Source organism: Podarcis raffonei, chromosome 1 (assembly GCF_027172205.1).
Source record: "Podarcis raffonei isolate rPodRaf1 chromosome 1, rPodRaf1.pri, whole genome shotgun sequence".
In the NCBI taxonomy this organism is placed as follows: Eukaryota; Metazoa; Chordata; class Lepidosauria; order Squamata; family Lacertidae; genus Podarcis; species Podarcis raffonei.
The window spans coordinates 66,532,746-66,557,839 of NC_070602.1; the positions used below are offsets into that span (position 1 = coordinate 66,532,746).

The following is a 25,094-nucleotide window of genomic DNA, read 5'->3' on the forward strand; positions in this document are numbered from 1 at the left end:
GCTTATAGTAAAATATAAGGTGGTGGTTGTTTTATTTATTATTAAAGGATTGCTTCAATGGACTTCCAAGAGTCAATTTTGTAATAAGGGAACTTTCTAAATATGGGTATTTGAAGAATAGGTAGATGGTTGGGTTATGTTTGCCCTTGATTCTTATAGAGCAGGGGTGGCCAACTCCCAAGAGACTGCAATCTACTCACAGAGTTAAAGACTGGCAGTGATCTACCCCCTTTTTTAGGGGTTCAGGTCAAAGTTGTTTAGCTTCTTTTAGGGAAGAGGAAAGCCCTGGATTTTTTGGGTGCAGGACAATAAATGTTGAGCTTTCTTTAGGGGAGCCAAACTTGTTGAGCTTCTTTGGGATGAGCCAGTGATCTACCAAAGACATTCAGTGATCTACCTGTTATAGAGTCATTTTTTCCTCCAGAGGTCTTCAGAGCTAAGTCTGTAAAGGACTCATGTGGTCCACTTATATTAATAATTGTGCAACTGCTCAGTTCTTCACCATCAAACCCTTCTGTATTGCATCTCGACCATCAAACCCTTCTAATTGCATCTCAACCAATGACTGCTAAAGCTACAAATCATAGAATCTCCCTAGAGCACTCTCATGTAAGGACTGGTAAGGTACAAAAAAAGTATCACAATCAATAAAGTAACAGATCTAGTGCCTGTAATCCATATATGTTGTGAAGCCTCCTTGGCCTCTCATATATTATTAGAAAGTATCAATACTTACCTTGAAGAGAAGCTGGCTCAATAGTTTGGTATATCATAGAGAACCCAGATCCATGTTCTTTGTTATCAGATACAAATTTTAGCCTTAGGCTATTGGAACCAACCAAAATCGGTAACGGGGACTCCTTGCCACAGAATTTCCCTGAAAGACGTTAATTTTATCAATGTAATTTTCCTAATATTTACTGAGGGGTTCTGATAATGTGAGAAGAACCTGCTTCTGAATAGGTATGCTTAGGACCATAGTATTCAAGCCAGTGGTGTGTGATCAGTAGACTAGGAAGACTAGTCCCCTAAATGTTCCCCTGGGGCCTCCTTCCTAAAATCCAGGAAGCTTCTGTCTGGCTTAGGGAGAGAGGTACAATGCTCCGATGACTTCAAGAGTCCGCCTCTGCCATCTTCCCAAAGCCCACCCAGCTTGGGGAAGAAGAAGGCAGGAGAGCTCCAGCATACTGTCAGAGCACTGGCACCTCCTTCCCAAAGCCTGGGATGCTTCTGTCCAGGTTAGGGAGGGAATCACAATGCTTGCACAATGTCAGGATGTTGGGGCATCCCACACGCAATATCCCCCTGCCCCCTGTCACCTTTGCAAGCTGGCCCCTCTGGCCCTAACTGTTCCCTTTCAAAAAAATGTCACCGCACACCACTGATTCAGTTTAATTTACAACAACAATGTGTAACCTGGTGGCTATATAAGATCCAGAAGGAGAAGAGTCAACCCAAAAATGCTTTAATATACGTCAGGCTCGACCTAGCATTTGTATCCAGATTTCAGCTGTGTTCATTGTGGGCATCTTAGCAGCAAAGCTTGTTTTGGGTGTCTGCCCCTGAAAACACCTCTGAATACTCAGCTCTTTCTAACTGTCTGGAGCATCATTACACATGAAATTCCAAAATCCCTTCAGAAAGGAAAAGCAAGGTCAGGATCGGGCCATCTCAAGCAAGAATGTGGGCAAGGCAGATGAGATAGGTGGATAACTCTTTCCTGTCTTCATTATCCTCTGCTCAGCTGGTCACGCACCATTTTCAACTGCAACTTTTGTCAACGTGAAAGTGAGTTCAGTCAATGTGGGTGAGGGCCCTCCAACATGAATGAGGGAAAGCAAAGAGCAACTCCTCTATATTTGTACCCTCCCCATGGCTGTTGGGCATGGGTGGCCTCACTCAGTGTCAGGCATACTGGGAAGCAAAACACTACTATGGTAGCCAAGACTTCAGAGGAAAATAGGGGTGATTTTTGTGTCCATGCCACAAAGTTCCCATAGGTGAAATTCCTGTTTGGACAGGTCATTAATGCACATCATGTGTTCACTTCAGTACGGCATGTGCTGGCACCAAATTTTGATATCATATCCAACTTTTCAACTATACAAGAACCACCTGCTTTTCATTTGGGAAAAAGTGCAGCCTGGTGCCTTTTATATTTTGAAGAATACACTCACCAAGGAGCCTATCGTCCTTAGAAATCACTGACAAGGCATCATAGTCACAGTACATATCGGATTCCACATCAAAGCGGGTAAAATTCAGCAGTATATGCATTCCTTCTGGGACGAGCAGAGTCCAAACGCACAACCTGGATTGATGCACAAGGACTGAATTCTAGTTGGCAATCAGTAAAGCACAGGTGCATGATACCAGGTACAGTTTCTGAAAAGGGACTTCAGCTACTCACTGGTTGTCCTGGTAAAAATGCTTAGGATGATCAGGGAAAACAAGCTGTCCTTCATTACCAGGGAGTTTGCCATCTTGCGCACTGCATGATGCTGTGATGTGGATATGAAGATATCAAGATTTATTGGTCTAACAGATATGCAGTGCAAAGACAGACAAAACTAAGCATTACGAAAATAATCATCTCTAATCCATACTTTTTAATCATACACAAGAAATCTTGGACTCTGCCAGTACATACTTAGTTCAGGAAGGTGTTTTCCAGCACATTATACTCACCTGTAGAGCTTTTCATTCTGATATCTATTTAAAAAGGAAAAGAGAAATATCCTAGTGAAGAACTATTAATGTTATGGCAAATCAGAAATGTAATAATGAATTTGTAACAACCAAACATCCATTGCTCCCTTTGGGCCTGACTCCATATAACAAGGATGTCCTAAGCAGGCTTCCTCAAACTCGGCCCTCCAGATGTTTTGAGACTACAACTCCCATCATCCCTGACAACTGGTCCTGCTAGCTAGGCATCACGGGAGTTGTAGACCAAAAACATCTGGAGGACCAAGTTTGAGGAAGCCTGTCCTAACAACTGTATTGGAACAGTTCTAAGTGGAATTCACAGCAGCTGTCATGACAGTAAAGCTGCTGAAATCAAACTGATAATAAATTTGTAATAATTTTATTATTTGTACCCTGCCCATCTGATAGGGTTGGCCCAGTCATTCTGGGCAGCTTCCAGCATATATAAAAACATAAGGGACTGTATTATCTGCCATACAACCCAGTCAAAGCTGCAATTATTAGCTTTACAGAAGAATCAACTTCCCCATATCACCCTAACAGGTTATGTTTTTCTGTCGGGTTGGCAGCGTTGAAGAAAAGATTTAGGGTTGTTGCCGACAAATTAATCCTGTTCCCAAAAGGACTTCCATTTGTGCAATGGAACTTCCATTCCCTTTCCTCCCCCCCTCCCCCAAATGGTCCTGGGGCTTTCTCTAACCTTCTGCAGTAGATTTCAGGGAGATGCAGGAAGAGGAGAAGGAAAGGAGCTTCCACTGCAGAAGTGATAATCCTTGTGCAAATGGGAAAACTTTGCTGGATACACGCCTTAATATGTGAATTAGGCAGAAGGTGATTAATATTGACTACCGGTGTCGATATGTTGCTGAATCCAAGGGAGCACCTTGGTAAGGTCTGTAAAAACTCCTGGTGTTCCTCTTCTGTTATACTTTTTTTTTAGGTTTTGCATCCAGCCGCGAGCACACCCGTAGCCCCATGAGGTCACCCCAACCAGGGTCCAAGAACCATGCTCACGCATGCACACCAGAGACCCCCCAGAGTCACCCTGCAGGGAAAATAAACAGATCCAAATGAGACATATATAAAGCACTGCATGCGAGTATTTTAAGAGATCCTTCAAAAGTACATCCTGCAGTTGTCCAATGGACAGGACTGCCCCTGCCATGTAGCAGTTTGAAGTGATCTGTTTAAGGCAAAGCTATGAGGATGGGGAACAGGAACAGAGGAAGGCAAGAATTTATGTCTGAACGCTACAGATGTTTTCATAGCATTGGCTGTACCAGTGGGATGGGACACCATTTGAGTTTCGCTTCAGGCAGCAAAATATTTTGGGCCTGAAGTGCTTGTGACGGACTGCTGCTTCATGAAAAGGAGTCTAACAGCAGGTGTCGAGAGTGGAACCCGGGATCTTCTGCATGAAAAGTATGAGCTTCATCTCTTTGCTCTGTTCTTCCTCCTGGAAAGTTCCCCTGCCCCATCACAGAGACAGAAAGGCAGGCAGGTAGATGGGAAGAAAAGGCTCTTCATTTTACCAACCTGGCAGGCATCCTTTCCGCCATCTGGAAACCCAGCACACATTAGAGTGTCACCCTGAACAGGTTTCTTTAAAGTTGACAATGCTCTAGAACATTCGCTGTGGTCTAGGATGGGCAACTCCACTTCATGCAGGACTTCAGGGAGGATACCATCTAGAAAACAAGCACACCGAAGGAAACAATTTTATAGCAAGTTACACTATTGGTCCATTTATTCTGACAGCAGCTCTCCAGCACCTCAGACAAAGGTCTTCCCCATCACCTATTGCCCCACCTTTCATTTCTTTTAACTGGTGATGCCAGGGCTAGAACTTGGAAGACCTTCTGCATGACAAGCAGGTGCTTTGTAACCAAGATATGATCCTTTCCACAAAATGCCCAAGGCAGACAGCGAATGGTGTTGGTGGAGGAACAGTTCATTGGAGCGAGGGAGACAATAATTTTTTCAGCCATTCATTCAATGTGGCTGCCACAGAAAAATATGCCAAGTGACACTACAGGAAGTAGAGCCAAGGCGAATTTTGGAATATTCAGTGTGAGGTCATTGGACATTGAAGGGAGGGGGGGATTTAGTTATGTCCTTCCTTCCTTAAGACATTTTCAACAAAACAAAAATAAGAACAGGCTTCCGAATATTTCTTTACAGCAGTATCCAGTATTTGCTCACTAAGAAGCTTTAGTAACGACATCAGTCTGGAGTTGAAAGTTGTACACTGGAAGAAGACATGTTTCCCCATAGCTCCTTAATTGTGAGAAGGGTCACCTTTCTTGAGCCTCTTCAGTCTGTCATTGCTTCTCTCTTCTCTGCTGTGACGGCTTCAAAACCACTCCCCCCCCCCCTTCTCATTTATTATTGTATCTTTGTTTCAGCATATGGGAAGTCTTAACCAGTTGGGGATTGTGTTGCAAAGGGATGAATCACAAAACATCAACTCACATCAAAAAATTTTACACAGCTGCTTTGATATGGCCGTGCTTCCAAAAATAATAACTTAGGCTTACTTTCTCTTAGGCGACCCCAGCCAGAAGTGACACATATATATCCTGGATCAAACGTTTCATTGGGTTCAGGAAGACATACTGGCCCAACTGTTGAACCTGCCATGAACACAGTGGCATATTGGAATATTAATGTGTGACATATTAGAATAATGTTAATTTAAGTCCCAATCCCTCACATCCATAAACAGCCACACAAAAAATACGGTTCTATAGGACCATAAAGATTACTGCAAGATCCCCATATCACTCAAGTCCCAGCCCCATACAGCAGTGTGTGAGCCATTTCCCCATGTTGCGACCCCACTTTGCTTAGAAAATTAGAAAATTGCCTTATACCACATTTTCTATTGGTTTATCTAGCTTCTGGCTGTGTATGACTTTAAAGCACATTCATAGTGCATTTCCTGCACCCTACAGAAGACTTCTGAGCACTGTCATTAGTCAAGTGCTGTTGGGAATTGTAACTCTGTGAATGCCCAGAATTATTTGAGGGAAAGAATGTGTTTCAAATGCACTTTAAAGGTATTGCGTGTAACACAGTTTTAATATTGTCTACAGTGACTGGTGGAAGCTCTCTCCAGGGATTCAGGACACAAGTAGTAGTTACTGGACTTTTGCAGCCCTTGCAGTCTGCACAGTGGGAGCTATGCTCTGAATCCACCGGATAAATGGGTGAAAAAAACACAATTATCAAGGACATAGAAGATCAAGTCTTGCTGAAGAAGGATCAACATGGCTTCTGCAAAGCTAAGTCCTGCCTTGCTAATCTTTCAGAGCAAGACTAAGGAAACTTTGTACAGTAGGCTACATTCTAATCACCCCAAAGCCAGAGGTTACTACACACACTCACATCCAGGCCAAGCATGGGACATTATCTACACAGCTATCAAAGGAGAGGGTGTCTTGTTCATCCCAGTGAGAGACACACAGAAGGGGAGATGGGATATGCAGAGCAATCATATTTAGAAATAAAAAGGTAAAGGTAAAGGACCCCTGACAGTTAAGTCCAATCACAGACGACTGTGGGGTTGCAGCACTCATCTCGCTTTACAGGCCGAGGGAGCCGGCGTTTGTCCGCAGACAGTTTTTCCGGGTCATGTGACCAGCATGACTAAGCTGCTTCTGGCGCAACGGAACACCAAAATAAGAGCAGTGCATGGAAGCGCTGTTTACCTTCCCGCCGGAGTGGTACCTATTTATCTACTTGCACTTTTTAGCGTGCTTTCGAACTGCTAGGTTGGCAGGAGCTGGGACCGAGCAACGGGAGCTCACCCCATTGTGGGGATTAAAACCACCGACCTTCTCATCGGCAAGCCCAAGAGGCTCAGTGGTTTAGACCACAGCGCCACCCGCATCCTATTTAGAACTACTCAGAAATAAATCTCACAGAGTTCGACAGGATATACTTCAGTGAAAACATGCAGAGGATTGCAGTCTTGCATTCAGTTTCTTGGGCAAGCTATTCTTTGAGCCTTTCCTTCTGTGAAATTGGGATTTAATCAGGGTTGCCATATTTCAAAAAGTGAAAATCCAGACACAAAAGTTGTTCAGCTTTTTTGGGCAACGTTGTTTTGCTTTTTTTGCAAAATAAAAAAAATGAAGTTTTTGAGCTATTTTCCAGGAAATTCACCAAAATCTACACTTCCGACATGGGTTGCAACTCGTCCAGATCTCCCCAGACATTTAACCACCTGGGCGCTTTTTCCAACAGTTGAATCTTGACTATGTCTGGGAAATTGTGGATGTATGGCAACTCTAATTTAACTGTAGTATGTGGGACCCGATATGTAGCCATATGGGATCTCCCCCAAAAGACAATCTCAGTTTGTTAACCACATTCCACACATCAGAAAATTTGCAGTGGTATCCTTTACAATTTCTCAAATTCTCAAATGTACCCGGGGTGCAAAAAGATTAGTCAGATTGAGAGACCATGCTATTTGAAGGACTGCCTGCCGAGGCATTAAGACCATTGCAGACTAGCAGGTACCAGAAATAGGATTTTTTCAGTGGGAGCCCTACATCTGTGAAACTGCCCCCTTGAGAAGATCGCTGTACCAGCTGTTTTCGTTGTTTTTTAAACACCTCAATATTTTTTTATTACCGTTTGTGTTTGTCTGAATTGTGTTGTATGGGGATGGAGTGGGGAAACAGCCTCCTGCTAGTCCTTTTAAGTGCATGGCTTTACATGTTGACATTATGATTATTGTCTTCCAGCTCTGCTTGTGGGCTTCCCAGAAGCATTTGCTTGGCCACTGTGAGAAACAGGATGTCAGATTCAGTGGTTTGATCCAACAAGGTTCTTTGGGGGGCGGGGAGACACCTGCTTTGCAAGATTTCTCTCCTCTTTTCTTCCTGTACTCTCAGTTCAGATTGTGAGAAATTACTTGGTGGGCATGCCAGTACTTTCTTTATTTGCCACATTTTTCTTGGCAGCCGATTTGGCAATGGCCACAGCTTGATTCATGACCAAGTCACATGACCCAGCTGGCATGCTGAGAGTGGTTGAGTTGTAAAGCTGGTCATATGGCAAATCAATCACACTACACTCGCCTTGAGAAACAAATTAATCTACACAGTCCACAATATCCCCATCAATTTGGTCCTAGGAGTTCTCCTGAATAAAGCAGTGAAAAGGCACCAGTTCTGGCAATGAAATTTGTATCTGTGTGATTCACCTATGCTTTCTGATAATAAATTCTTTCCCCTTGAGTATTACAAATAATGTTTATAACAGGCAGGAAATTGTAGACAAGATTACCATATTTAAAGTGACCGTTCATTTTCAGAAGGGCAATGTCATAATCCATTGGTTTCTTCACATTAAATTTTGGGTGTCTGGTGATAGATTTTACATGTAGGGTTTGCTCTTCCTGCTCTTTCTGGCGCAAATCATGCTCTCCAGCAGTTACAGTCAGGGAACCAAGCAGGTATCTGCATAGTGGTAGAAAACCATTATAAAAAAGGGGGATGGAACTGATTTTCATCTTTTGAAACAAAGCCAAACAAAATACAGAAATAGCATCACATAGCACCAAACCCTAAATATTTCATTTATGCATTTATATTTATTTTATGACTTTATATACTGCCCTTCAGTAGCTGCTTTCAGGTGCAGTGCACATTTTAAAAAAGCTATGAAAAATATATAACAAAACAACAGCCTGGAATCATGTCCTTCAAGTGAAATTCCCCATCTGCACCTGCTTGCAAAAGAATGGAATTCTCTATCTGTACCTGCTTACGACGCAGTGAGCAGCTGTGATTATCCACTGAGAGGAAACAAGGGTTCCTCCGCAGAAATGACGATTATTTCGTTTCAAGGAAACCTGTGCCATAAAGAGAACATGTCACATTAGAAAATGCTAACCTTTTCTTATCGCATCTGCAAAAGCAAGACAGAAAACAGAAGAGGTGCCATGCATGTCCCAACATGGTGATTGTTGGCACTCACATTTGAATGTTTACAATCCTGAATGAATTTTGCTAATGTCTGAAAATGGGGGGGGGGGTTGTATGCACGCGCGCGCGCACACACACATACACACCAAATTACTGTGGATATGCAGCAGAAGTGAATGCTAACTATCACATTCTCCTATAGAACTCTTAGTTTTCTTAGAGCTTCTCAATATCTGTCTTGTAATGCAAACATTCACATGCAAAGAAGTGATAAGTAGACAGTACTAAAATCATCCTGCCACCTTAGTATTTTTCTCCCTCCCTCTCTCCCTATGTTACAGTGAATGTCTACATTTACATGTTAACCTTCATGCTCATCATATCTTAGTCGTTCCCTGTAGCAGAAAGAATGAGGGGAAGGGGAAAGGAGACAAAATAAGTATTATGTGGAATTTTGGAACCAGAAGTACTGCTGGAGATTCCCATAGAAGCCTGTGTCAAAGTTGCCAGGCATGTGGGTTTTTTTATTTTATGAAACTTCAGATAAATGGTCCAAGGAGGCTTGGAGAAGCAGAAGATGACTCATTTTCTCAGTCCCCTCTCTAGCTAGTAGGAGGCAGCAAGCTAGTGAGAACAGAAAACAAAAGAAGCATTCTGGGGCAATCAGATTACAAGACACATACATAGAAGCTGGAAAAGATCAGGGCCTTTTGGGCTTTTGCTTCTTTCTGGAGATCTGATGTGGGGAAGCAGTCTTGGCTATCATCTGTTTAAATACTTAAGCTGTGTTTCCCCCATGTTCTACTTTTATATCTGCAAAATTCAAATATTACAGGGCACTCATTAAAAAGAAACTTCTTTTACCACTGATTTTTTATCTGAAAGATCTGTTTAAATAGTAGACCAAATACTCTTACAGACTCCCTTTCACTGAAAATTAAGGCTACAATCCTAGACCTTGTTTACTTGGGTGTGAGCACCATTAAGCTCAATGGGTCTTACTTCTGAGTAGACATGCTTAGGGTTGTATTCTCAGCATATCTTCCAACGCGGCTTCATAGTATTTATTTTTTTATTAAATTTATATCTTGCCCTTCTTCCCAAAGGGAGTTCCGGGTAGCAAACAATAAATGACTTTGTAGGCAATATATGAATCACAACCGTTTTCCAGCAACCAAGAGAGAATGGTGATTCTTGCCACCTGCAAGCAATACCCTGGTTTTTTGCCCCCCCCCCTCACATCCATGATTAGCTAGGCCAACCTTCCACAAAAGTCTACTGACTTCTAGATGTTTTGGGCCACAGCTCCCATGAACACTAGTCAGCATGGCCAATGGGCAGGGATGATGGGAACTGTAGTCTGGGACATCCAGAGGGCACCAGGTGGAGGAATGCTGAGCTGGAGACCTTAGATCTTGGACTAAAACTGTAACTGGGAGGGATATGCTCACCTGCCATGGGTGAGAACCTTGTTGCACCTGGGTCCCGCCAACAATCCGAGAGAGATAGTTATAAAGATGCCATGAATTTGCTTCCACTTTCTGTCCACACTTGGAATCTGAAAGGCATAAGAACAAGAGACAAGGGTGCAGAAAAGGGAGGGGGAGGGTAAGACAGCTAGATATCATTCTCCAGTTTTTTCCATAAGATGCCAAATAACTTTTCACTTCCAGATGGTACTAACTGAATTAATATTCATTAATATCTAATAATCTATATTATTTCTAATCTTAGGCTGTTATCCTTCATCTATGTATGTCAGAGTAATCCCACTGAACTCAGTATAACTTACTTCTGAGTAGAGAAGGCTTGCACTGCAAGTCACTATGAACACAGTGAGTAAAACTCAAGTAACTAGCAAAAACAATCAACACTCAAGGTTCTAAATTTGAGAAGTGCACTCAAACTTTGTGTTTTCATTCTGCTGGTTGACCTTCGCAAAGAAAAACAGCTCAAGATATATGTGTATGTTTAACAAACATAACAACATCTATGCACAGTCAGACTTCTATAGAAATGGTCTTATTGGGATTTCAGATGGACTACCTTTATCCAGCAGGGGAATAAAAAAGAGAGCCCAGGCTTTGGGGTGTGTTTGTCATAGCTTATTTTGGAAATATACACAGTGGTTAACAAGTTACATTCTCATGCCAAAGAGAAGTGAAATATCTTCACAGAAGTGAAATGGAAGTGAAATATCACTCTCCGGAAAAGTTTGCTATAGCTAGAAACCACTGTGAAGTTATATCAGATTTGGATTTAACAAAGGTCCAGCAGCACTTGTGTTTGCCTCTATGGCTTCTATCTATCACATAAACATCAAAACTGATATATGAATAAGTAAAGTTCAGAAAAATATATTCATTGCTGTCATACAAAGTTTCATGAATAGACTATGTTCAGGATCATAAATGAAGTATGCACTATAATACATTTGTTATTCTTTAAGAAGAAACAAGTGATTTCACTGTTTTGATGCATGAATTCCACATGGTGACTCTTCTGAAAAATTCATATACAATACAGGCCTGTCCAAAGTCTAAAAAAAGCTCAACAACTTCAATCCTAAAGAAAAGGTTAACAACTTTGGTCAGCCCTCACGGCCCTTCACTTCATTAAATCTGGCCCTCTCTGAAAAAAAGTTTGGACACCACTTATACATGCAATGGCCTTCTTTTCTTGCATTACATTATGCATGTAGCTGCTGTCACAGGGCATCTGAATCCGCATCTGAATCAACTCTCAGTTTTGTCAGTCAATAAATAGCCATTTGCTCCTTAGGCAAGGCAATTTGGACTAGGGGAGGGAAATCACTCCACCCCATGCAGAAGAGCTGCAGCTGGGATGAAATTGAGAACTAAAAAAAAAAAAAGCTTCTAGATTGCTGCTATTTTTGAGTGGGATTCAATCACACGGGCAAATTCAGGTTTCACACTTATAATGGATTGGAAAGTCTTGCACAACAAACCCACTTCCTCAAAAGACTGAACTTTCTGCAGTAAGGAAAGCGAGGGGGAAATGCACTGGAAAATGTGAAATGACATTGTGTTGATGCAAGTGTTATCAAACCTCTGCACAAATGGATCAAAATGAATGCTCATTAAACAGCCAACATCTAATCTCCCTCAAAACAAATCAGGCTGGAGGCACTCCGAGCGAAGATAACATCTATTAATCATGCGGTAATATGGATCCATGCCGTTAGAAAACATTTAAAGACAAGCACAAAATCATAGCCATACCTTGTTGATTAGACATTGGTGCAGAGCTTCCTTCTCTAAGATACACTGTCCCAAGCATAAGTAACAGCAGATTGCCCGAGGACACTGGCATTTTCAGGCTGTAAGTGACTAAGTTAAACAGAGTGGAGAATTTTATAGGAGCAAAGAAGAAGCTATAACACAGTGGGAGAGCAGTAGCAGCATAATTAAAGTGTAGGTTACTCATTAATCCAGCTGTAAAGCTTTTAACCAGGCATTACTAAATTTTCCCACATTTAACCAAGCATGATTCCTTTTCAGTTCTCAAGGGACTGTGGGTTTAAAACAAAAGCCTGCTAAATACTGAGTTTGACTGTCTCAAGAGATCAGCCTATACATTAAAAAGAACAATAAATGCAGACCCCCCCCAAGCTGGTCATCACACAAAGTCCTTTACCAGCTTAGCTGATTATTTAGAACTCCAGTTTAATTACAGCTGTTTCCAAGGCTATCTGCATCTGATTTCTTTCCTTCTTTTATTTAATAGATTTGAGAGCAAAATAACACTCTGTGTTGACACCACAACCCAGATTAATTTACTAGGGAACCTAATATGATTGAATCCACTTGAACTTATTACTAGCTTGATTGGTTAAATATCTCATCCTAGGAGCACATTTTCAATAAAACACAGTTGCTAGTTCTGCTATATTTATGCATGGATGGCATGAATGTTGTGCAAAATTACAAGATAAAGCCTTCAGCTGCACAGAAATTATAGCCTAAATAAAGGAATATAGAACAGCTGGAGAACCAGTGTAGTAAAGTGGTTAGCATAATGGACGATGACTTGGGAAACCAGGGTTAAAATCCACACTCAGCAATGGAATTAACCTGGCAAGTTAGGGCCAGTCACTATCCCTCAGCCTAATCTAGTAGTAGCAGCAGCTGCTGCAGCAGCAGTAGTATACTGCCCTTCACCCATAGGGCAGTTCACAGCATAAAAGCACAAGATAAAAAAACACAATATACATAATAAAAACAATAACAAATGAAACCAATAGCCCCCTCCTCCAACTCACCAAGTTGCTGTAAGGATAAAATGGGGAGCGGAAGAATCATATATGCCACCTCCTCAGAGGAAAGGTGAGATATAAATGTAATAAAGTAATATAAATAGAAAATTTAAAAATACAAATGAAACAATCCAATTACAAAAAAATAATAATACAGCAGTGGTTTAGAGCCCAGTTCACAGAACTTTTAATGAAGTGCAGCTTGAAACAAATACGTTTTTAACGTCTAGTGAAAACTTCTTTATGAGAGAGTTCCAAAGTAAAGGGCCTCTGAAAAAGTAGCGTCTTTAATGCGCACCAATCTGTTTGACCTTGACAGTGCAACTTAAGGACCACCTGGATTTGATTGGAAGAAAGCAGTCCTTCAAATCACCTTTAAACCAGCCTAAACAATTTTTTTATTATTATCGTTGTTATAAAAATACTCCTAGTTACCAATACAACCAGCGCATCCACAGATAGCATCAAGTCCAGGAGAACCCTCAGGCTGCAGACTTAGTGGAACCCAATCCAGGTCAGGTTGCAAGTTTCAGATCAGAAACTTCCCAGCCCAAAATATTTAACTGGATTAAGCTTCAGGTTTTTCTCTCAGAAATGAACAAAGCAGTTTCTAACTTTTCCTAGGATTATAAAACAAGGTGTTTTTAGGGTCTGGTCCATTGATGAGACACTATAAAAAGGACCTGAAATCCCATGAAAACCACTGCAATTGTAAGAGGCCAGGTTTCTCTTCAAAAGGCAATGTGCAAAATTTCAGAAATGCTGACCTTTTAAAACTCCCAGGCATTCTTGCAATATAAACTATTTATAGAGCAGGACGTCACAAGGCATGTACCTCCTAGGATTCCTTGGCACCATGAGGTTCAAAACTTTCCAGAAAGATAACTGAAGCTCTCCTGGACCGTTTTGTACATACTTCAATGATTAATTTTTTTAATAGTATTTAAAATGCATCGTTTCTCAGTCTGTCTTAAGAGCTTGTGTCAAGTGAAGTCCACGGCCAGTAACTGCCGCTCTCTGTGCCTGGTGCTTGTTTCCTGCTAAGGCAAGATGGGGAACTTCAGGCCTGGGAGACCAAATGCATCCAGGCATCTTTGTCTGGCCCTTGGACCTCTCCACAAGCCATGCTTCTTCTCCTGTGCTGGGAGACTGACTGGGACTGATAGAAGTCTGTTGTGGAGGGCAGAAGGTTCCCCACCACTGGTATAAGGTATCTCTGATAAGGAGCAAGAGATGGTGGCAGCTGAAAGTGGGCTTACCACTGATAGGGAAGCAGCTTATTTGCACTGCTTCTGAGACAAGCAGGCACTGCCCAATCTTCATTCAGGAGGTAGGCAGCTAAAATCTGGATGACCTTTACCATCAACTCACCTGATCACCTTTTTGCTGCTTGTCCACAGAAGGGAACAGGCACCTGAGCAAATCAGAAGTGCATCTCAGGCCCAGGTTGCTTACTCCGACTGCTCTTTCCCTGGCCGCCGCTTCTCCTTGGGGCGTGGAAAGCCGTTCTCCAGTGGAGGAGTGGCAGGTGAGCTGAGGAAGCAGGAGCTGGTGGGAGTGGAACTGGAAGAGACACAAAAAGAGCCAGGTGAAAGGAGAACTAAGTGTCCCTCTCCTGCCAGCTAGCTTGCCTCTGGAAAGCTCTCTCGGTCTCCCACACAGACATACTTGCTTTGCCGAGCCAAAGCTGTGACTGAACTCTGAAGACGTGTAGTCAAGGTGAAATGTGTCGTTCTGAACTCGGCAAAGCGGCAGTCCTGCAATCCTGCACAGCCCTAACTCTGTGTTCTCCCCAGAATTCAATTCCCTGCCCAGGATTCTCTCATGCATGTGCTCCTTGGGGCATTTAAAATTAATTCCACCCCAAGCTGGGAACAGTAACTCCAGCTAAGGAGACAGCAGCCCTGGGGAGCATGTAAAAAGGAGAGCTGGCAGGCATGGAAGCGATTAAACATCCTTCTGCCTTTCTGCTGATTCTCTCCTGTATATTCCCCCACCCCCAATCCATTTCATGTTCCTTGTATCTAAAGCAGCCTTCATTTAACCCTCCAGATGTTGTAGTTGTGCTGACAGAAATTGTTGTCCAAAACATCTGGAAGGTACCAGCTTGATTAAGGCTCATATGCTCCCCACTTTGGGACTCTTCTGGGAATATGTGTTTGCCAAGAAACAATCTCGGGTCAGCCCCTACTAGCTATTAAAGATATTTCTAATATAAGCTATGTAGCTCTCTCAACTTTGGTTTTTCTTTTATAACTGGCAGAATGCCCATCAAAAATGAAAGAAAGATAGTTTCATAGCAATAATCTATCCTTGCTAATGTATTTGTTTTCTTTTGTACTTGCCTAAGACCAATTTTGGCGGCTCATTGTGGGGGCGTTATTGATGAAAATGAGGTCTGCAGATGAAAAATGGCATTGAAATATGTCATGAGGCCAACCCTGCAATGTTCTAATAAATGACAAGATTATCAAGATGGGATAATACATTGGTCCATGTAACTGAGTTGGCAAAAATACCGAGAACAAAGATTTCCTGGGATACAAACTTGGTATGTTATAAAAAGCTGCTGTCTGTCAGCCTGCTGACCAGACTGCCTCTTACAAAAAAGCTGTAAACCCCAAAACCATGTTGACCTTTGCTTAAAATATAAACTTTTGAGTCAAAGTAGTATTATGAACAAACTCGTTTGCTTTCTCTTCTCCCATTACAGAGCCATTGAAGGAAAGGTAACACAATGTTCTGGGATTTAGAGGAACAGTAAGCCTAAAGGTGACATATATCTATCCAGTGTTTTCCCTAGAGCTGAAATGAGGGAGGGTTGGATTTCTTGATTTAATTTTGTACAACTCAGGTAATTAGTTTCTGAAACACAATGAGTTAATTCTTCCATTGCGTCTTGTGAGTCTGCTGCTTCCGATCCTTCCGTTGATATCCTTATTATTTCATTCACATGATGATCAGCTTGAAGGTGACTTTTTTTTTAAGAACATCAAATTCTATTCAGCGATGAAAAAGAACACACTGAACTGCAGTTGTTGTGTTTGGAAATGACCAGAGAGCAACTCCTACTAGGTCCATTCCAGAAAACATAGCAGTTAGTTTGGGTTAAAACAGCAACATTTCAACTAGAAAACAACAACACTGATTTTGGTTCAGAGAATTGTTTGTGTGCATGATTGTTGTGTGTGTGAGAGAGGAGGACAGAGATGATAAGAAATCCTTCGTATTCATTTCATGTCTTCAATCACTTAATAGGAGGTATGCTTCTCTTTTGATTTTTGGTATAGGGAACTTTATTTACTTCATTTTGTCATGAAGAGGTGATCTCAAGTTCCAAAGATTTAGTTCTTCTTTGGTTCACCAAGGTATGAAAGTGACCAGTCATCAGTTCTTCAGCTGAACTACTTGCTGAAAATGACTCCATTGAACACAGCAGAGACTTCTATAACTTTCAATAGTCCCACTTAGCTTTAACTTTTAATTTACTTCCCTGTCTTTTCAGAGTTTTTGTTCGAATTCTGAATTGGCACACAAGCTGCCTAATGGAGAGGTGGAGGGCAACACAATATAAGTCAGGAGTAAAAAATATGAGTGTTGCCTTGTCTTTTCAGTGCTCATCTCTTTTGAAAATGCAAAAAACATTTATACACACACATACACAATATCAGAATTTTTAAATATCTCATATTACAAAGTAATGACGGTTTGTAGCAGTAGCCTTGTTGAGTGTAATGTTTAATTTCACCTTAAACTCAAATGAAAGTAGATAAAAATCCTAATTTAAGAGCCAGGTTTCTGAGAAATGAATTGTTCTGAAAAGCAATGAAATTCATTAAATCTCATTAAATTTGAAATCTCATTAAATCACACATTACAAAGACATGGAAGAAGCACAGGTGGCTGCTTCTCACACCAGAAGCATGAAACCATTCTGACTTCCCTTCCCCCTCTCAGCCCATAAGGCCACCATATAAATAAGATATTTCATCTCAGTCTGTTCAAGGCTGCTTCAATTTTCTGAGAATCGTCCACTGATTTCTAACATGGCACATGCCAAGGCCAGAATGGTGCTTGGAGTCCTGCCCGGCTCAGTGGTCATACGTCAGTGGAAAAGTGGAGGCGGACGACGCTCTCGGTGCACACCAAGGGCTTGGCTTCAAAACGATGGCATTGTTTGATGGGTTTGCACAACCTCTTTCACAAAGCACGTCCCTTTGGGGAGATTCATAAAAAGAAGACATGTAGCTGGGATGGTGTCCAAAAGGTCCAGAACAAAGTGGCCGGCCGTGCCAAATGTTTTCAGTGTTTCCAAAGAGGAAGAGGCATTCAAGCCAGTTCACTGAGGCATTCTCTTGGGGGCAGTCGACAATGGCAAACTTTAGCTGACACACGTAACAGGAACATGTCCAGGAACTTGTAAGATCTCGCCAAGCTGTTGCCTCTCTGAATAAATGCAGAAACGGCCCATCCAAATAGTCAACTGGGGCGACTGTTGAGATCCCTGCACTGCGGGGGCTTTGACTAGATGATCCTCAGAGCTCCTTCCAACTCTACAGTTCTATGACACTATGTCTTGGGTGCCCACTCTATTATCCCACCCATCACTGTAGCTCAGTTGCCTTCTCTCTCCATGCAATGGACTTAAATGAAGCCCAAAAGTTATCAGTCACTAAAATGCTCAGAGCATTGGTGCGTTTTCTAATCCAGCCTTCCCCAAACTGATTGACATCCAGATGTTTTCTACTACAACTCTTATCATTTAGTGTATTTTGGTTTCTGTGGAAGCCGCCCAGAATGGCTGGGGAAACCCAGCCAGATGGGCAGGCTACAAATAATAAATTGTTGTTGTTGTTGTTGTTGTTGTTGTTGTTGTTGTTGTTGTTGTTGTTGTTGTTGTTGTTATATCAGTTTGCCTGGCGCCTTCATTATACACCTTTAGGCACCAGGCAAAAACGTTCCTTTTTAACCAGGCCTTTGGTTGATCTGATTTACATCCTATGTCCTTTTAAAATGTGTTTGGGTTTTTTTGGAGGGGAGTCTATTGGGTTGTTGTTTTTATTTTTATTATGTATTTTGTGGTTTTATATATTGATTTTATTCTGTGAACCGCCCCGAGACCCCTGGATATAGGGCCGAATATAAATTCAATAAATAATAAAAATAATATATATGATAATGCCTCACAGTCTGAGAGGTTCCACTTAAAAGGGGAGGGTTAGCCAATATTTTTCACTGGCCTGGCATCTTCCTTTCAATACTCCAGATATTATGTAGATTCTGCCATTTATTAATTTCTAACATTCACTAATTCTAGCAGCTATGAGTGCGCTTGCACCCCCAAACTCTGTAACCCCAGATCTATAACAATGTGTAGAGGGCTGCTGCTTAATCCTGCCACAAGGTGGCAATAGCACACAGCCTCTTGCACTGATAATTTAATCATGCTGGCAGGCTGCCTTAAAAAAAAAATCCATTCCAATAAATATTTATTGCTTGTAGCCTAGGGCTATTGCAAATACAGCAAAATGCCTATTAGCACAGACATAAAATGTGAATGAATACGCTCTCCTGTTTAAAATGCAACCGAAATTAAAAGAAACCTTTAAATTCCTCTGAGGTTGCTCTTCTTCAGATTAACAAGTCACAGTTAAAAACCATGAGCATATGGTTCAAGATTCTCTTTTAAAAATACCCACTGTCTTTTATTATCATAAATAAACCAGAAGCACAAGGACAATACAGTAAGTATATATATACTGTCATAAATAAGTGTAAAAACTCTAGGAATCATTACAGTTTGGGACATGCGCTGCGTGACTCATGACCAAGCAAGAAGTAAAAGTACTGCCAAAAATAGCAACCTCCAGCCTGTAGTGCAGGGGGAGGACTGAGACAGTTAAGTCATTTTGAGGAATTAGTTTTGCCAAGAATTAAAAATCTCCAATTACCAAACCTGGATGCTATTGGAGCGGGTGGGAGACCTGTGAGGATAATATGTGGAAATAAATATATATATGTGGGTGATGTAGGATATTGTAAATTCCCCTCTGCGTGAATAGAGAAGGAAGCCCATCCTCAGAGAATCATAGGATTGTAGAGCAGGGGAGATCAGACCTTGGAAACTCCTTCTGAGGAGCAGAGGCCTCTTCACCCAACTCGCCCTTAGGCCTTTTGCTCTGGGGCAAAAGTGGATTTCAAGTTGCAGTGCCAATAGAGGGGGGGGAGGCAAGAGACAGAGCATATGCCACCCAATTTATAAATGTATTCGGTTGGGTACCCACTGCCATTTATTCGGGCTCCATTGCACTTTCACCACTGGCGTCTGAAGTCATCTATGTATGACGCTGGCCACATGACATGTCTACCCTGCAGTTTCTTGAGAAACACTGCTGCTTGTTTCCTCTAAAACCAGTTTCCATCCCATTTGAGAACATGAACCGCCATTTACTTTGCACTTAAGCAAAGTGCGTACATTTGAGTTCAGGCTGGGGTTACAGGTGTAGGGAACCCAAACAAGTAACATGCATGGCGTGAATACTGTATGTCCCCCCCTCTGATGGGTACATCTTGCAACAGTGGAACGGGAGAATAACCTTGCTGTGCTTTAGACTGCTAATGTGCTCTTATGGTGATACCAGATTTCTTATAACGCTTTAGAAAGCCAAAGTGTTAGAGTTCATTGCATTTTACATAGTTATTTGACAGATATTTTTTAAAACACTGAATGACCAGAGGCTAGAGAAGAACTCAAAATTATTTGTTTTATGGATTGGTAATTGCTTACATCCCCCCTCCCCCGGCCACTATTGTGAGTTAAATATTAATATCTCATGAGGATCTGTATTAGGAATCACTGATTTAGGGGTGTCTATCCCAAATCTGGTTGAAGAGCCATAGGAAGAGAGATCAGAGGTCCTGATATTCCCTATCAACAGCCAGCACTCGGACAGCAGACTGAGCAGATAAACAGATCTCTTGGTCACCACCTTGCACACTATAGTGAGATGTGTGATGCTTCTATTTAAATAGTAACAATCATTTCTAAGATTGCATGCAAGTGTTATGTAAATTTGTGACCTCTTTTGTGGGGATGCAATTCATTTATTTAAATAAATATATTCTCATTGTATTTTAATATCCTGTGGAAGCCGCCCAGAGTGGCTGGGGAAATCCAGCCAGATGGGAGGGGTATAAATAAATTATTATTATTATTATTATTATTATTATTATTATTATTATTATTACCACCTCCAAGAAGCTCAAGGTGGCATACACTCATTTCACCTGCAAAATTATCCTGTTGGGCAGGTTTGGCTGAGAGGCTGTGACTGGCTCAAGGTCATGCAGTGAACTTCATGGCTGAGTGTGGATTTGAACTCTGGTTTCCTAGGCTCCAGTTCAACACTCTAACCATTATTTAGTCAGTACTTGCACTGACTAAATGAAAGGACCCAGTACTGTGTTGTTGCATGTCTCAGAGAATGTGAAAAACACCATAATAAGCAAGTCCATACACATTTGCTAATGTATTGCAGACGTCCTTTAAAAAAAAACACATCGTAGTTTACAGTTTATTCATTGCTGTTTTTTCTATGCTATTTTTTGTCACAATGACCCAAAACATAATGACCCCAAATGCTTCCATAAAACAAACATCAAATATAACAAAATCAATAGCATGTGATAAAGTATAATTAAAGCATTCACAAAATCAATAGATAACTGGAAATAAATTCTCAGCAATGCAAGGAGAGACCCAAGCAGAGGCCATTCGGATGCAGCCTCCAGAGGCTTTGGAAGACAAATAAGCCTTTACCAAGCAGTGAATTCCCATAAAATTCCCCTTGGGAGAGTAGCATGCAGCTTTTGTTCTGCTCGTGCCCTGTGAGCCATCTATTCTTGCCCTTACCATGTAAGCATCACTTCTAATATGTCTAGCCATCCCAGTTTTCCTTCCAGCCTGAGAGAATTCTGCTGCCTTCCAAGCCTCTTCTGATCACAGCTCCGAGGAATTGCATAATGCAGCAATTAGTGGGTTGCCTTCACTGTTCTCCTTTTGCTATGCATGTATCACTAATGTATGCAGATTCCAACTTTCACCTCAGTCTTGCCCTTATTTTTATGAATAGAAGTATTTAATATTGCCAACATAAAAGGGAGCATGCAGAAGCTCAAACTAGCAACATCTTCGCTTTTCAAACACTGCTTTTTTCTTTTCTTCTTTTAAAATTGCTAAATAGATTTATTTCCAATCTAACTGTTACAAGTGTGTTCAACAAGTATAAAGTTCCCTTACATGTTCATTTGCTCTAGTTTCTTAAGAGCCAATTCTTCAAACCACTGCTAGCATGTGTGTTTTTAAAAACCATGAAAATAATGCACGGTATATGCCGCATAACAGTCTTTATTTAATAACAAGTTTACATCACAACGTCAACCAACATTTATCGCAACTGAATCTGCAAAAGCTTATTAACAGTGAGAAATATTTGTACATTCAGTCAAGCCTGATTTCTGTCTACTGTAGCATCCTATAGCTAGAAAAATTATAACCTCAGTGTAACGTTAACACAGCAAGAATTCAAGAAAAGAAAATGTGGTACATTTTCTTTTGACATTGACATTGACTTTGTATGTATTTCCTTTAATGTATTCCTTAGATTTTAAGATCATAGAGTAGTTAGGGAAGAAATTAAAGGTTATCTGGGGAAAGTGGTCTCAGTTTGAATTAACTTGCATATATCTTATCTCAGAGCTTTCCAAACTGTGCTGTGACACATGAGTGTGTCGGCTGCAGTGTGCAGGTGTGCCGGGCGAATGCTCCCCGCTTTCCTCCCAGGGCTGGAAAGAGATTAGTTTAACCTCCGGTTTGCTAGTAAAACTGAATTATTGTGTCGTAAAATGATGCATGTCTAAAAAGTGTGTCACCAACATGAAAAATTTGGAAAGCTTTGCTTTAACGTGGTTTTTTTTTAAAAAAAGTGGCCCACAACAAGGCAAATCCCAAACTGAGTGTAAGGCAGGGCAGGTTTTAGGCTGGAAGCCAGGGCTTGAGGAACACAGGAATCTGAAGTTGCTCCCCCAATGAATCAGCTCAAACTGAGCTCTGGTGTTGCAATAGCAGCAGGAGGATTTTCTGCCTAATTACTAGCAGCACCTATGCTTCAAGATGTTGCTTTGCTTAAAGGGGCCCAGCCTTCTCCAGTAGTTGTCTAATTTAATGGAGTGGGAGAACCTCAGGTCTTCTCCATTTGTCCTTTGACTCAGAGGAAAGCAGTGCTAGAGTAGAGAGGGTGGCTTGGTCCCAAGTTCATTCATCTGGTACCAGTGGTTCTTTCTGGTTTTTTATAATATTTTTAAAAATTAATTTTCAATTACAATAGCCTCATTATAACAATACCAATTTATAATACAATTATTAATACCAATCGTTCAAATACCAAACTATATAATTTAGATAAAGTGGCCCTCTGCATGCCAGATTTGATTGTTTGATTATTTTCTTTATTTCTGCATTCCAAAATCTTATTAATTTCAATTACATTCCGGTCATAATAATAATCCCTTATACAACAACTGCAGCATTAATAGCTTCGATTTGTGTTGACACATTAAATGATTTATAAAACTACAAGTGAGGAACTCAAACTATATCCTTGTTCTTCCTGTGTGTGGCAATTATTCTGTCCGTGGTTTTTCTTCCTGTCCTTATAAGATGTTATGTCTTTCTTTCCCCCGGTTGTTGCTGTTATTCGTCATGCCTTAGGCAGAGCTGATACCTCCTTGCTGTTCCAGAAATTTCTCCATTAGTGAAATATCACTTTTACCAGTAAAACCTGAGCTGAAATAGTACAGAGAGCAATAGAGCAGCTGTGTTTAACCACTAGTCAACCTTGAGACTCCTGCAGTCACATAGCAGGAAATTCCTTTGGAGCTTCCCCTGTGAAACTGGTTTAACAAGTATTGATAACTATCCAAACAGACTTGTGAAAAGAACAGATCTAGGCATGAATGAAACAGGTCCCCGATGATGGATTCTGGAGTCAAGATATTCACCATTTTGAAAGGATATCTCATACTGGCCAGGAAAAGGCAATTACAGTGGTACCTTGGGTTACATACGCTTCAGGTTACAGACTCCGCTAACCCAGAAATAGTACCTCGGGTTAAGAACTTTGCTTCAGGATGAGAACAGAAATTGTGTGGCGGCCGCAGCGGGAGGCCCCATTAGCTAAAGTGGTGCTTCGGGTTAAGAACAGTTTCAGGTTAAGAACAGACCTCCGGAACGAATTAAGTACGTAACCAGAGGTACCACTGTAGAAGCTATTGTCAGGCATCTTGACTGACAGACTTTTAAATATGTTGGCGAAACATGAACTCTGAGCATGATCTGATTTACCTGTACAACCCACTTTGTTATGTATCTGTGACTTTTTTGGGTGGTCTTTCTGTGACAGGGTGGGTACTATATGAAGGTTTAAAAATTGTAACACTCTTTTGTTCTTGGCTTTCCACCTCCTTGCGTGGTGTTGTGGAGAACTCTGCTTGCAAACAGATTGATAAAGGTTGAAGAAAATATTGGTTTACAGAAAGTGGAAGGAATTGTTGGGTGTTACCTTGGAGTGGATACTTTGAAAAAAAATTCTATATATAGCTGACAGATGAAGAATTGGAAGTTCTTTTTCTTTTCTTGCTTTCTTTTTTCTTTTTGGTTTGTGTTTTTATTTACATAGCCATGAAGCTCAGTGAGTAACCTTATACCAGCAACTATCACTTAACCCAGTGGTGTCCAAACTTTTTTCAAAGTGGGCCAGATTTGATGGAGTGAAGGGCCGTGAGGGCCGACCAAAGGGCCGACCAAAGTTGTTAACCTTTCTTTAGGATTGAAGTTGTTGAGGTTTTTAAAGGATTTTACCCCATGAAATAAACTGATATAAACCAGATTAAACCGACCAGCGGGCCGGATTAGGCCCCCAAAATGGACTTTGGACATGCCTGACTTAACCTATGTCACAGGGTTGCTGTGGGTCAGGGGATAGTGTAGTTGTATATATCAGTGTGACATGTATTTCACATTGAGCTTCTTGGAGGAAAGCTGTCATATAAATGGTACTTAATAAGGATGATAGTAGGCTATTGAAGGCTCTATATATGCACAGCCCCGTACTATTTTGTTATTGATAGACTCACACATTTCAATGACACAGGCATCTGTCACAGTTAGTTATTTTCTCTCCATTGGAGAAGAGCTCCCTTTTGTGTTTGTCTTTTCAGCTAATTGCATACCAACTGGGAGAGGCAGCCAGTCTGCATTCCAAAGGCACTGTGAAATTGACATGTCAAACCCTTAAAAACCCCACTTATAAAATAATAATTTATTGGTTTTCATTCATAGGACTGCTCCTGAAGCCTGCTTTTTTTACAAGCACGGAGTTGTGTGGGTGAGTGCCCGTGAGTCACATAAAAATATGTCAGGGTTCTTGGGAAAGGTCTGCTTGACTGGTGGGTGGTAATAAACATGCATCTCTCCCCAATTACAGTTTTAGTCATTTGAGTCATCTGTGGGAAGACTTGTGAATGAAAATCGTAATATGGGACAGGGTCCCCATTTTCAGTACCTGTTGGAACACTTGAACTAGAGGGGGAGATCAGATTACTACAACAACAACAACAACTTGAGAATAGTTGATTATTAAGAGAGCCAATATTGTAGCAGGTAAAGAAGTTACTGCCATGGTCTCCACCCCCCATTCCACCAAGAGGATATGACCCTCTGTCATGTGGCATATTGTGCTCCAATATTGCAACAGAAATCCATACACAGAAAAAGACTTATCCGTTATGGCTTGGATCCTAGGCAACTGAGTTCTAGATGCTTTACCTGAAGCATTGCGGGTCTGTGCTCATGTAATATAACCATGTTAAAACTGCCAAGTATCCTTTGGCTGAGATCGTCTTCTAAGTGCTTCTGTCCTCCAATTAAAATACAGTGGTACCTCGGGTTACATACGCTTCAGGTTACATACGCTTCAGGTTACAGACACCACTAACCCAGAAATAGTACCTCGGGTTAAGAACTTTGCTTCAGGATGAGAACAGAAATCGTGCTCCGGTGGCGCGGCAGCAGCAGGAGGCCCCATTAGCTAAAGTGGTGCTTCAGGTTAAGA

The 25,094-nt window shown here is 41.3% G+C and overlaps 1 protein-coding gene across 3 annotated transcripts in view; it reads right to left on the reverse strand.

Annotated features, from left to right (window-relative positions):
* The window catches only part of OVCH2 (ovochymase 2), a 30,708-nt gene extending 17,964 nt beyond the window's left edge, over window positions 1–12,744 (reverse strand). The window contains exons 1-11 of one of the 3 annotated variants that reach the window (XM_053390768.1): window positions 11,891–12,742; window positions 10,100–10,206; window positions 8,484–8,575; window positions 8,008–8,180; window positions 5,247–5,342; window positions 4,246–4,397; window positions 3,559–3,754; window positions 2,689–2,712; window positions 2,411–2,501; window positions 2,178–2,311; window positions 737–877 (exon numbers count right to left, since the gene is read on the reverse strand). In XM_053390768.1, coding sequence (XP_053246743.1) covers window positions 737–877; window positions 2,178–2,311; window positions 2,411–2,501; window positions 2,689–2,712; window positions 3,559–3,754; window positions 4,246–4,397; window positions 5,247–5,342; window positions 8,008–8,180; window positions 8,484–8,575; window positions 10,100–10,206; window positions 11,891–12,095 — 1,411 coding nt within the window. In that variant the 5' untranslated portion in view covers window positions 12,096–12,742. Of the gene's footprint in view, window positions 1–736; window positions 878–2,177; window positions 2,312–2,410; window positions 2,502–2,688; window positions 2,713–3,558; window positions 3,755–4,245; window positions 4,398–5,246; window positions 5,343–8,007; window positions 8,181–8,483; window positions 8,576–10,099; window positions 10,207–11,890 lie in introns of all 3 variants that reach the window. The other 2 variants (XM_053390759.1, XM_053390776.1) reach the window with 2 other exon arrangements.
* Window positions 12,745–25,094: the final 12,350 nt, after the last annotated feature.